Below are 14,353 nucleotides of genomic sequence, written 5' to 3'. Positions count from 1 at the left end.
TTAATTTAAATGGTTTCAGATTCAGAGAGCATCCTAACCAGCATAGATGGCCAAGGATCAGTTATGCCAATACTGTACTAGGCCTAGTGAAGCTGTGCTAAAGCCAAACATCTCCCAGCCTAGGAATAGTGGAAATTGTTTAGGTTTATCTTGCCCTGCCCTTACTTTGTGCCAGTGTGCAGCTGTATCTCTGGGCTGGAGGAGATTTGGATTTGACAGAAATGTTCCTCATACTGTTCCTTCTCTACTCCATTTTTCATTCTAATGGCAGATCCTAGGCAGCAGATCTATCAGCAGATTGCTCTGTTGGTGGATCTCAAATCAGCTACGAGAAGTGGTTTCTGGCAGCAGAACAGCCTTTTTGTTGGAAGATGATGCTTATGCCTAATACTAATTCTTCCAGATGGGGTATCTTTAAGTTAGGATTCCACTGTAAAAGAACAATTCTATGCATGCTGATTTAATAATAAATTCATTTGAATTGATGGAGCGTACTCCACCAGGGAGTATATGATTGTACTGCAGGTACTGTATTCACTAAAAGATTGCATAGGATTGTACTGCAGGTATTCACTAGAATTCCTGACCTAGGCAAACTAAAGATGTCAGTACCTGCAGAGTAACAAGAACTATGTCTTGGGATTTTTACACATCAGTTCCCACAGTCACCTAGTATTCTATGCTGCTAGATTATGTTGGAAGGTGAAAGCATGGCCAAACAGAAAGCGGATTGTTTTAAAGACAGCTTCCAAGATAACCCTATCCAGATAAAATTTTCATTAGGTAACTCCATAAAATCCAAAGCTACATGTACAGGGGATGTTGCAATTTATTTGACATCCCTGATTAAATGGGTATTAAATGTATAGGCTGCTTTGCTTCTCCCCCTCTGGCTTAATAAAGCCATCTTGTTCTCTCTCCTATGTGCTTGTTTCTTCCTCAATGATTCCATTGTCCTTTCATGAAATTACACTAGCAGTACCTCTCAGGTTACCTGATTATTTTTTTCTAAATCAATGAACAGGGGAGATAGAACTTATTACAGGTTAATATAGTTAGAAGTCATGGAAGGGGGCATGTGTTTTCTGCCCAGTGCTCCTGAAACCTAATGTACTTTCCCTAAAAAAAACTCCTGAACCTCTTGTTCACACTTTATTGACTTTAACAGAAGCTGTGTGAACCATTAGTTAACTGATATCCCATAGCAGAACAACACGTAAGCCCCTTCCTTGCTTCATAAAACAAAACAGAAACAAACCTAATGTTAGCATGATCATATTTTTGTGTGGTTTTTCAGAGGCATGAAGTGGTCTCACCCTCCATTACACTCAAGTCCCATGATGTGTGACTGAAAGGCTTTTGTTTTTAGAATATCATAATCCTTTCCCCCTTTATGATACCAAAGTAAAAGCACTTTCGATACTAGAGAGTAAAGGCTTTTTGGAAGTGGTACAAGCTGCATTCGTTTACCACAGAATCAGACCCTTCAAAACACTGAATGAATAGAAGCCTTGCTTTCTAGTTCGAGGCACAACTCCTTCATATACAGTGGTACCTCGGGATACGAAATACCCAGGTTACGAAATTTTCGGGATACGAAAAAATCCCATAGGGAATTATTGTTTCGGGTTACGAATGTTTTTTCGGGTTACGAAAAAACTTTTGGTGCTTTTTTCGGCTTTTTCGCACGGAATCGCGGCTTTTCCCCATTAGCGCCTATGGCAATTCGGCTTACAAAGGCTTTTCGGGTTACGAAAGCGGCCGCGTTACGAATTAATTTCGTAACCCGAGGCACCACTGTAATTTGATTCAATGTTGTCTTTCCAGATTGATGAAAAGAGAAACTAAGCAAAAACAATAAGATGCAATGCTGTGCCTCAACTCCTTAAAAAAAAACAAACCAAGCACATGTAGATGCTTTTTATTCCTAATAGAAAAAGCATCTACATAGTTCTCTCCTTTTAAAAAAATGTGGTAGATTTGGTGACACAGCCCTGCAAATGACTCCATTTTCTTTTAGTGATGAATCTAGCAAGACGTTGAATCAAGTCATAAGAATGAATCATGTCGAATTGGTCAGGTCACTAGGCATGTTGTTTTATCATTTGTGAATGACACTTCATTTACTAGAACTGCTATGTTCTAAACCTTTATACCCTAAAGTTTTGCACTGGAGGAAAAAAATCCTCTATGTCAGAGGTGGAAATTGTGTTTTCCAGATGCTGTAGAATTGCAGCTCTCAACATCCCTTATCCTTGACTAAGCATTAGGGCTGCTGGATATTGGCAAGCTGCATCATTTCTCCTGCCTGCCCCCCATGTTATCACACATTGCTTGTAAGTGTGCAACCATGAAGTAAACTCTGTAAACATGATATTCATAAAACCTATGCACTGTGACTTCAAAAAAGGGCACTTGGTAATAAGACTGCATGCGTGAATGAAGGCCTACCACATTTCAGTTCTTATGCAAATAAGTGGTCATGATTGTTTAAGGTACAGGTAGCTGTTTATACACACTGAACTGTAATACAGAATCTACAGCCATTATGTTACAGGCAAAACAAAACTTCATGTCAGAGTTAGGGTGATACATGGCTCTCCAGATGTTGGGACTAGCACTTCCTGCATTTTTCTACATTGGCTGCTGTCAGATGCAGTACAAAAATATTTGGCAGGCCAAACTTTGCCCATTCCAAACTAGATTAATCTCCCTCTTCCAAGTTAGCATGGGCATCCCACTTCCAAGTTAGCATGCACTGAAGGGGAACTATATTTTGGTATGAGCCTCTCTTGTACTCCATGAGCCCCCACTGGCTGATAGTCTTGAAGCCATCAACCAGAAGATGAAACTTCTTCTTCTTCTTCTTCTTCTTCTTATTATTATTATTATTATTACTCTTAACGGATACACAGCATCATTAACCTATACAGTACAACTTTGGTGAGTCATCTATTCTGGAAAATCTTAAAGGAAGCAGATAGCCTCTCTCACATGGGATGCTACTGACTGACGAGATTGCCAGGAAAGGCTACTCATACTTTCTTCTTTACCCATCTCAAAAGTATCATACAGAGGTCCTTCCTCATCTGTCATGTGTTTGCACTAATTTAGTTACAGTGGAACACTCTGAAGTCTTTAATTACATGAGAAGCCAGAAAACACAAATTTTAAACCAGATTTTTTTATTTACATTTTGCCCAATTTAAAATGAAAGAATAATCACATATAGTCACAAAATCAAACAGGGTACTTGATACAAAAGAGAGAAGAAGGAATGCACACATACCCCCAGCATGGTATTTTATGGACATCACCATACAAGTACTTGACAATCCAATGCAGATGTTAGATCTTTGGTACCCAACCAGGTCAAAGGATGGGGTAGGTTTGTTTAAAGCTACAGTCACATAGTAACCAGACAAGCCTTTCTATGGACATCATACCATGAACAAACCTCTCCATATTTCTGAAAATCCAAGCATTTAGATCAATGAATCTATATCATAGCGCCAGTTTTAGTCCAAATTATATAGAACATTTTATACAGGAACTGTGAGTGCAAGTGTGTCATTTTCATCCTCTAAGAGATATGTACTTTTAAGATTCTTAAATGTAAGACTTAACCACTTCATTATTTTTGTTTGATAACATAGCCTGGCTGAGTGTGATCTACTTCAATAATAAAAGAAAAATAGCATAGAAATTGTACCAGGTCAGGAGTAACATTTGGAAATTACTTCTGAGACTTTATTTTAGGAAGAGGCTGTCATAAATATGAAGGCATCACAGTAAAAGTGTAGTGGTGAACATCTGACCTTGTTCTGTTTTATTATAGGCCATTTGAAACTGATCACAAGGGTTTCCAAAAACTTTTGTTGTTGTTGTTGCTTGCACGCCTGGTTCACTTGTAGTTTTAATAAAATAGAAAATCTGAAATACCACAGAAGAAGTAAGATTTCCAATAGGGTTTAAACTACACAGGCTTAGTTAAGAACAGCCACACATTAAAATGAAAGAAGGTGGAATTGTTCAGTTAAAGCTTGTTGGAAATCCCGAAGTGAAATTGTGGATGGAACTATTTCTGCTGGATACATCCTCCTATATGGAACAGAGAAGAAACCACTTCAGCACCCTTTGCATTTTCTAGAGGTTTTAGAAGCTTCGAGGCCAAGCTTCATTTTCTTTCAGATTAGAAGTCCTTATTTTGCATAGCTTCATAAACTCTCTCCTATATTATTCATGGTAGTCATTATCCATGGCCAGTCAATTTGTATTTTTCATCCAGATCCAACCACTGACTACTGGAGCTCAGTTATTGCCTCCTGGCTCTTCATGGTCAAATTGATTTTCAGGGAAAGTTGGCTTGGTCAGACTGGTACCAGTAACTGAACAGTTGCATAAACTGTACTGGCTTGGTGCAAACATTCTGTGGTTTTCTCTCATGCTGGGATATGGAGTCTAGACATTTCAGATGGTTCAGGGAACTTGGTAGTGAACAGTGGTTGTTTCCCAGCCAGGATATCTTAACAAACATATAGAAGAAAGATGGCAAGAATGAAGAGGCCAGTAGCTGATTGAAGGGAGTTTCCATGTCCCGCTGGTGTGGTAATGTTCAGCGTGCTAAGTGGCACAGAAGTCACACTTGAAGTACTGTTTGGGGGGGGATACAGTTGTTCCATTTTCACCACCTGTCTAAATATACAATTAAGAAAGGTTATAAAGCAACCAGTTAATATCCCATCTTTCTTTCTCCCATGTCTCTCATCTTAAAACAAGCAAGTTTCATCTTAAAACAACTAATAATGCATGATATTCTGTCTTTTTCAGGCTGACGTGTGCATATGTGTGTACGTACATGTGCCTTCAATTCACCAGTCAACTTATCACAACATTATGAATTTCATAAGGTTTTCTCAGACAAGAAATACTCAGAGGTGGTTCTGTCATTTCCTTTCTCTGAAATATAGCATACAGCACCAGGTATTCCTTGGTGGTCTCCTATCCAAGGACTAACCAGAGCTGACCCTGATTAACTTCCAATATCAGAAGGGATCTGGTGCCTTAAGGTAAACTTCTGACTGAAACATACACATTTCTTTTCTATTTCTTCAGTCATGAAGAAAGGATCATTTCCCTACCAACTCCTTATTGTTTCACAATGCCTCTCACATCCCTAATAGCATGATTCAAGTAAGCTATATTTGAGGGAAGCAGGTATAGGACTAGTAGAATGTTAGCTACGCAAACCAGAATAAAATAACCCTTTTTATGGGACCTACCAGAGATGAGTATGGCCTTGCACATGAAATGGCTCCATGAAACCTGGAGGAGCTATTAGATACCAATGGATACTTAAGGTATTTGCAAATAATTCAAATATTTATTACATATCTGATATTAGCAAAACTCATATTCAGTGAAAATAATTTAAATAAAGAGCCTCTTTAATCAGTCAAGTTCTGATTAAGCAAGTTCTACCTTTTTTGGTGCTAGATCTTTTCTGTGCTAATTTCTTTAGTTACACCCAAATCAAATGCTTAAAAAAAACCCCAATGCATTTTAATTACTGGTAAAGCCTATGTAATAAACTGCTAGAACTAATACTAAATGGGAAAGAAGCTGACTGTATCCCTACTCAGGATTATGCCATCTTACAGTCAGCGGTTACAATACTCACAGTGGAATTAAACATGCCACCCTACAAACAGATGTAGTTACTTGATATAGTATCAATAGAAATACTTAAGGGTAGAACAAGAAAATAGATTTTTTTAAAAACTCTGATAGCAACCAGTCTTTGCTCTTCCACCTTTACTGACTACCAGTCTATTCCTAGACTAAAGTGCTGATCGTTCCTAAAAATCACTTAAACAGTTTGGGACCAGGTGAGGACTGGGTGGATAACTTGTTGCTGCCCAGATGTTATTGGACTGCATCTCCCATCAGCCTAATCAATATATCCAATGTTAAAGGATAATAGAAAATGCAGTACATCATCATCTGGAGAGTTAACCATCTTTGCTTAAGGTTCATCTTCTCCCCACAGGATCCTATCTGTCCAACAACATACCACCAACTTAAGATTTTAATTCCATTTATTGCATGCCAAGCAGGGCTAGGAATGAGGCACTTTCACGAAGCTGCCAGTGTTTGAAAGGGGCTTTGCTTTCCAAGACATACAGATTCCATTATTGTTGGTCACTGCTTGGTCCAACAGTTTTTTTAAAAAAAAAACATACAAGGAACGCTCTGCCTACATCACAAAAACCTGTTTTGCCTGTAGCACAAGTGGGACGAGTACATACACCCCTTCCAAATCAACTATCAGATGTCAGATACCATGATCATCCTCTGTTTCCATTTAACAGAACTAAACTTTTATCAAGGGCTTTTGTTTTACAAGCCACGTTCAGTGGGACAAAAGACTCACACAGTAAAACCTTCATTTCCTTCTAACTAATTTGTTTTTCCACAATTATTCTGATATGATTTGCTGGTAACACTGCCAAGGTACTTGCACATATCAGTATTGGAGGTTTCAGCGGACAGGAGTTCAAACAAAGAAATATACAAATCTTGTCCAAATCAAAATGCCAAGACCTCAGCAGATGCATGAAGACTATTTGGAATATCTGATAAAAATGGAAGATCATTCTGAATTACAAGATTTGGGAAAGCAGACGGTTTGTGCTACAATAAGCAGTAACAGCTGTTGCAGCCATACTGGTACGTAATATTCTTCCTAAACCAAATAGCCTGTTTGCAGGACTGCCACTTTGATCCTTAGTTCTCTGGGATTAGTGCATAAACTTATAAAGCTGTTCGGTACTGTTTCAAGTTATGGCCAATCATTCCATTAAGAACATAGGACATTGCTAACACTCATGTTAGCCTGTTGTTTTCAGATTCAATACATATAATTTATGTGGAGAGTATTTTACTCCAAAGAGACCACTTAGGTTTGCGGCATATCAGAACAAGCTATAGGATATTTTTCTTGCCAAGGGCTCAGAAAGCAAGGGGAGTTATGGTGACAATTTGTATAACACTATTTTTTTGCAGTGGTGAGTGTGCTGTCCAAAAGGGACTTCAAAGAGAAAATCCCGCAAATATGGTGCACAAATCACCACCATTGATCTGTTCATGCCTGCTCCCAAAATACCTGTCTCAGATCAGAGTCAGCCCAAGTTGGCTACCATCTCTGTTGCCTCATCTTAATTCTCTCCCTGATTTGCTAATCCTTTATCAAGCTTTCTCCTATCATTTCAGCTATGTTTCTTAAGCCCACTAGGCAGGCAGAAGCGTGACTCATCATTGGCTTTTTGAAGCTGGCGATGTGAAGAAGTATTAACCCAACACAATTTTGACTGATTTAAGGGTGAGCCCATTCTTTCAGACTCACACAAGAGGAGGCAGTCAATGCAATTTAAGGTGGGGTTCATGGGGAACACTACTTTGTGATTTATTTATTTATTTAAAAAATCAAATTCAGGCACTTTTTGAAAGTCCTCAGGAAGTAAGTTTGTGTGTCACTATCCTTTCATCTAAAATGGGCTGCCCTTAAACAGTTTACTGTGTATTCGAAAGTTTCTTTAAATAGAAAAACTTGGTTTATTTTCTTTTAACCACCAGGTTAAACTATATTTCTTCCATCTGCTTACACAAGATTTAAAAAAGCAGGGTCTGACAATTATTGAATTTTTTTAAAAAAACCAGACTACCTAGAATTAATCATGAACATTTATTACGGTGCGACCAAGTCTCATTAAATGCAGCAGGGCTTCTGAATAAATATTCAGACAGCAGCTCAAGTCTTTGAACAGTGTCTTCAGCCAACTACAGAAAGGAAATAGATGTCCCTCCAGTTAAACAAAGCAAAGAACCCAGCACCCCCTAACATTAAGTTTTTAAGGAAGGCTTTCTTATCCTTTTTCTTTTTACTAGCTTAAAAAGAGGGGGGTCATACTCACAAGAAGATTATGTTACCTCCTCTTTTATCCATCCTAAGCTTTTTAGAGACTATATCACTGGAAATTTACTTTAAAGGCTATGGGTTAACACTTTGCTTGCTACTAAGGAACTTTGTGTAACTTGGAACACTTACAGATTCTCCAAGTAATAGTGATTTTTTACTATATATGTTGGCTCTCCTTTTAGGCTAAGATCTCAGACCAAAACCAAAGAAAGGCAGAGTGCAATAGACCTACCCAGTCCCAACACAGCCATGTATCTAGAAGACGAAGGGGTGCCTTTTAATGCTGGTTTTAATGAAAGTGGCAATGTTGTTGTGTGCCTTCAAGGCGTTTCCGATTTATGGCGACCCTATCATGGCGTTTTTAGCAAGATTTGTTCAGAGGTTTGCCACTGCTTTCCTCTGAGGCTGAGAGAGTGTGACTCACCCACGGTCACCCAGTGGGTTTCCAGACTAAATGGAAAATTGAACCCCGGTCTCCAGAGTGGTCGTCCAACACTCAAACCACTATGCCACCCTGGCACTCGATTTCTGGCTTATGGTGACCCTAAGGCAAGCCTATCATAGGTTTTTCTTGGCCAGTTCCTTCAGAGGAGTTTGCCATGGACATCCTACATGGCTGAGTGTGACTTGTCCAAGGCCACCCAGTGGGTTTCATGGTTGAGCTGGGATTCAAACCCTGGTCTCCAGAGTGCTAGTAGTCCAACACTTAAACCATGCTGGCTTTCTTTAAAGCAAACAAGAGGAGCCAACTCATCCTAGGTAGGAAAAATGATGCAAGGCTTGCAATTGCAGAGTTCCAGAGATCCAGAATCCGAGCTCTAAAGTGGACCAGGAGAGATGATTTTTGGGTCTCTAAGATCTCACCATTTTTTTAGTCAGTTTGGTGTTGTGGTTTAGCCTTAGCTATTACCCTCAGTCCTCCTTTGGCTTTCTTCTATAACCTTAGCTTAAAAGTAGAGCCTATATATATAGTGTTAGTCTATGGCTCTGGAGAGACCAGGGTCTGAATCTCAGCTCAGCCATGGAAACCCACTGGTTGACCTTAGATAAGTCACACTTTCTCAGCCTCAGAAAAATGGCAATGGCAAACCTCCTCTGAACAAATCTTGCCAAGAAAACCCCATTAGAGGGTGCTGGAGCCCCTAAAAGGATCCCCTGATCTGTTTCTCCCCACACAGAGCTCTCTTTGGGGCCCCATTGCAGAATGAGAGGCAGGCCCCATCTGGAAGGAAGGAGGGGGCACCAGGGAAAAAAGGGGGCACCAGAAGAACCCTAAAGGAGGACAAGGCCCCACAAAAAGGAGGGCAGCCAAGGAAAAGGGAGATCATGACCCACGAAAAACTAAACAGCCCCCGCCCCAGAAATGTAAACTCATGCTTCTCAGTCATGTCCCAGATGGAGGACAGTCAAGAAAAAGAGAGGACATTAACCACGAAAATTAAAACAAAAACCAGTCACAGAAATATTAAATCCATGCTTCTCAATCATGGCCCCAAATGGAGGACTCTGGAGAGAAAGGGAGGGCCTGCCCCAATACAAGCTCCAAACACTCCTAGAAACACAAATAAGTTATTCTTAGTCATGCCCCAAAAATGGAGGATGTTGAAGTAAAAGGGAGGACCTGCCCCAATACAACAGCTCCAGACACTCCTAGAAATCTAAAGACATGGTTCTCAGTCATGCCCCCAAATGGAGGACACTGGAGAAAAAAGGAGGACCTGCGCCTGTCTGGGGAGAAAGGCGGGAGAGAAGAAGCAGAGCTGCCAAGACTCCTGGCAATAGTCAAGGCATGCTTTTCAGTCATGCCCCCAATGGAGGAGCAAAGTCCCAGGCCCCCCTGGAAATCCCCAAAGCCTGCCCCAAGAGAGAAGGGGGCTGGCAGGGCTCACCTGGGCGGGCAAGAGGAGTGCCAGCAGCAGCAGGAGCAGCAGCCCCATGCCCAGCCGCCCGTCCAGCGCCCTCCCCATCTCCAGTGGTGCTGGTGCTGGTGCTGCTGGTGCCTGGAGGAGGAGAGGCGGGCGAGGGCTTTTATGGGGTGCCTCCCTTGGCTCCTCCGCCCCCGGGGCCTCCTCCTCCTTTCCCTCCTCCTCCTCCCCCTAGTCCTGGCTGCAGCGCTTGCAGCATGGCTCAGGAGGGGCTGGAGCAGCCTGGGCCTCTGCTGGGCAGCCCCAGCCCAGCCTCTGGCGAAGGAAGCCAGACAAGACACTTATAACAACAACAATAAAGCAAACCTTCATTTTGCCCTTTACAATATGAAGCACATGTAAACATTCAGAGGTCCAAACATGGTTTTCCCATTTTGTACAAGGGACACCACTATACACAGTACTGAACATATACAAACATTCTGAAACACAAACATGATTTGGCCACTTTATAGCATTACACCATTTTGCAGTCTACTTTCCGTTCGGATTAACACCACTTCAGCAACTACACTGTGTGAAAATCAACCTGTTTTTGTGGAACCCCCCCCCCCTTTTAAACCCCCCCATTCCGCCACTGGATCCCCCCCATGTGATAAACTCCATAGGGGCTTCTTGGCAATTTTCTTGAGAGGGGATTTGCCATTGCCGTCCTCAGAGGCTGAGAGAGTGTGACTTGTCCAGGGTCACCCAGTGAGTTCAAATGGCCAAGCCAAGGTTCAAACACTGATCTCCAGAGCTGTAGCCCAATGCTCAAACCACAACACCACACTGGCTCTCTAAGACATGTATTGTATTTTATTATGAACTCAACCGCATTCTTCTGATTAATTTATCTTTGCCAAAACGCTTTGCTGGCTTGGAATATACTTACAGAACTCTGAGCAACAGAAATGCTTAAAAGTGCACTTTACCAGCAGCAAACTCTTGACTGAATCTACATTTGAATTATTCTTTCATTTGTCTTCTGTGCTGAAATTAAGGGGAGGGGATCCTTTCAACATTTGCATTGTGCTTCTTGGTCATGCTGAAAATGGAGGGCATTTTGGAATTCCTTCTGGACAAAAGGCTGAAATGTAGGACATGGCCTGATCAGGGGGACATCTGGTCACCCTGGTTAGGGAGGGGGGACTTGTAGTTTCTCAGGGCTCACTAAGTAAAAAAAAAAAGGTGCTGGGGATCAAGATGGCCTGGAAAAGAGCCACCTTTTCTGGTCTAGCAGCTTCAGTCCAATCCATTTGTGTGAAAAGCATGGCTGGTCATTATTAGCTTACTTACTGTTCACCGCTATGATCTTTGGAATAGCGGTATATAAATAAAACAAATTATTATTATTATTATTATTATTATTATTTGGACAGTCTGCTGGGACGCGGTGGTGTAGTTGCTTCAGCATTGGACTTTGACTGTGGAAAGCAGAGTTCAAATCCTGGCTGGGTCATGTAACTCCACTGTGTGGCCTTAGGCAAGTCACACTTTCTCAGCCTCAGAGGAAGGCAAAGACAAACCCCTCTGAAGAAACTTGCCAAGAACCCCCTGTGATGGGTTTGCCTTAGGGTCGCCATAAGTATGAAACAACTTGAAGGCACACAACAACAACAATAACAACATGAAGCCAGGAAAGCACTCTGCATATACTCATGTATGCCCTTCTTTCTTTGCAGAGACATGTTTTCTAAGAGAATGGCATTTTTAAAGCAGGATCTGGGGCTACGTTTTGGTGGGTTCAGGAGATGCTGGGCCTGCTCTCGCACCAGTGGCAGTGTTGATTATTACCCTAGTCATATTTTTTTTATTTCACTTATATCCCCCCCCACACACACACACACCCATCCATCATGTGCAGAGTGCCTCTCATTCACTATGTATCAACACAATAGGCTTTTACACATCTGAGTAACATAGCTTCCTAACAGGCTAAATCCCTGACACCTCTTGTTATTTTTAAAGCACTGCTGATGGAGTGGTTTGAGTGTTGGATTGTGACTTGAGACCAGGGTTTGAATCCCCACTTGGCTATGGAAACCCACTGGGTGACCTTGGCAATTCACTCTTTCTCTCAACCTCAGAGGATGGCAATGGTAAACTTCCTATGAAGAAACCCTCCATCATAGGGTTGACATAAGTCAGAAATGACTTGTAGGCACACAACAACACAACAGCTGCAAAAAGCATAAGTAATAAGAGCTAAATCCTCATTCTCTCTTGATGATCCATACTCTTAATGCCCATTCCTGAAAAGCATCTCCTTGAGATGACAGTAGTCGTATGACTGTGTCTTGTAATTCTTGTGGGGTTTTTTGGTTACTCAGAGGACTTCAAAATGTGCTTGCTGTGCTTATGCTGCCTCCTAAAATGGCTGAATATGGGAAGCCTATGTTTATAATTTACCACTGTTTCCATCCCTGTCCAGCATGAGGTAGCTATACGAAGACTGCCAACCCACTTATTTGAGACAGTGTCACAGTCCTTCTTCATCTCTTAATTGGGGAACTGTGTTTTTATTCTCTACTAATTGGATGTAATATTTTGGTTGGTATGCAAAAGGATCTTGTAGCACCTTTGAGACTAACTGAAAGAAAGATACTCATACTTCTGAGTATGCAAGGAACAGATTTCTACTGTAAATGACTATTAAATATGACAACTGATCATCTGTAATGAAAAGCAATGAAAATTTACAATGTGGGCCACACCTTCTGGTTGTAGTCCAGAAGTATTTAAGTCTGCAATCCTATACCTGAGAATAAGCCCCAAAGAATTGAAAAGGACTTCTTTCTGTGTAAATATATATTGTGCTGTAAGTTTCCTCAATTAATAGTTTCTGCTTCTTCAGTCTCCAATAACAGAAAGAACTACAATTAAAGTTAAACCACTTTGCCTAATTTACATTCTTGGAAAGCGACTATGCATGTGTAGCTACTAATTTGGAGCAGCTTTTCGGACCAGCTGTTCTGTAGGCTTCAGTGCGGGTGCTTAAAAGTATCTGTAGACTAGATTTGCAAAACTGTCTAACTGCTGCTGCAGATGTGGTTTACACACACACACACACACACATATTTCCCTTGACAATGTCAGCCCAAATTCTATATGGCAGCTGCCCATTCCTGTTCATGTTTAGTCATGCTCTTCCGCATGCGTATGTTAAAAGCTACAGCTGTAATGAGCATTCTTCATTCCAACATGGGCCATGGGCAGGAGCAAGTGGAAAGAAAAGACACTGGCGGAAATAATTCTATAAAATTCTTTCACTGCCTTAACACCAATAGTGGCACCTGTTGTTTGACAATGAAACAACTTAAGTGTATTTGCAGAAAGATACCCTACACTGTTCAAGGGAACTTCATAGTAGAATGCTTTGGAAGCAAGTCCAACAGTTCATTGTGCTTTATGCCCAACTGAATGGATACAAGATTCAGCCCTAGTTGCACTGATTTGCCTTTGATATGCTCCTGTCCCAAAGCCATTGTTATGCTTAGCAGGACTCAGGTATGGTTAGCTCTACACTACAAGGTACCATCATATATATATGTGTGTGTGTGTGTGTGTGTGTGTGTGTGTTTTGAGAACTATACTCCTAATTGGTATTGCATCCTTATACAGTGGGCCTTTGGTATCCACTGGGGATCCCCCATGAACACCATGGATGCTTAAATCCCATTAAATACAGTGCTGTAGTAAAATGGTGTCTCTTATATAAAATGGAAAAATCAAGGTTTGGTTTTTGGGATTTATTTTGAATATTTTACCATGGGTGGTTGAATCCATAGATAAAGAATCTGTGAGTTCAGAGGGCCAACTGTACTGTATAGTACAGGAGTGAGAACTAGGTACTGGCTTTGGTGTGTCCATTTCCTTTTCTCTATACTATTCTAGACCTGACCAAAATGGGGCAGATGAGTCTTTAGATTTCTAAGGGTGCAAAATTATGCACACTTCATTTGGAATAATTTCCACTGGGGCCATTGAGAGACCATCTTTTGAATTAATGTCAACATATTGTATGTGATATATAAATATACATGCACACATTCAACATATATATTTGGAGTAAGGATGTAAATCCTTGACTACTGTATTTTGTCCTCACTTGTAGAGGTGAATAATTATGGTATTTTCCCCCCAGCTGCAATAGAAAATGAACATTCCTTCACAGTATCCTCCCCCGGCCTATTCAAACATCTGAAAGCACTATGAAAGAATTATCCCAATGTGTCAAGTAAGTGTGTTTAGCATTGCCATGGTGGCAAATTTCATGTTTATTGATTTAGATGATTTAAATATCTTAGGACATGTTTTATGACAAGGTCCTCCCAAGATAGCTCCCATAAAACTCATAGAATATAAATACACATAGTACATAATCATAAAATAAAATAAAAATTATAAAAGCTACCAGATAAACAACAGTGTATTTCTGTTTCAAACAAAGAAACAGAATTCTGTTTCT

At 40.8% G+C, this 14,353-nt stretch overlaps 1 protein-coding gene across 1 annotated transcript; it reads right to left on the bottom strand.

Annotated features, from left to right (window-relative positions):
• Window positions 1–3,168: 3,168 nt before the first annotated feature.
• On the bottom strand, window positions 3,169–10,043 carry CD24 (CD24 molecule). Its single transcript, XM_042446265.1, has 2 exons — window positions 9,868–10,043; window positions 3,169–4,691 (listed from the first exon to the last, which is right to left on the bottom strand). Exons 1-2 carry the CDS (start codon window positions 9,943–9,945, stop codon window positions 4,527–4,529), a joined length of 243 nt encoding a protein of 80 aa, XP_042302199.1. The 5' UTR covers window positions 9,946–10,043; the 3' UTR covers window positions 3,169–4,526.
• Between the last annotated feature and the right edge of the window lie 4,310 nt (window positions 10,044–14,353).

The sequence above is a fragment of the Sceloporus undulatus genome, chromosome 1, assembly GCF_019175285.1.
Source record: "Sceloporus undulatus isolate JIND9_A2432 ecotype Alabama chromosome 1, SceUnd_v1.1, whole genome shotgun sequence".
Taxonomy (NCBI): Eukaryota; Metazoa; Chordata; class Lepidosauria; order Squamata; family Phrynosomatidae; genus Sceloporus; species Sceloporus undulatus.
Note: the sequence above shows the minus strand (reverse complement) of the source record. Positions and strands in the feature narration are given on the sequence as shown.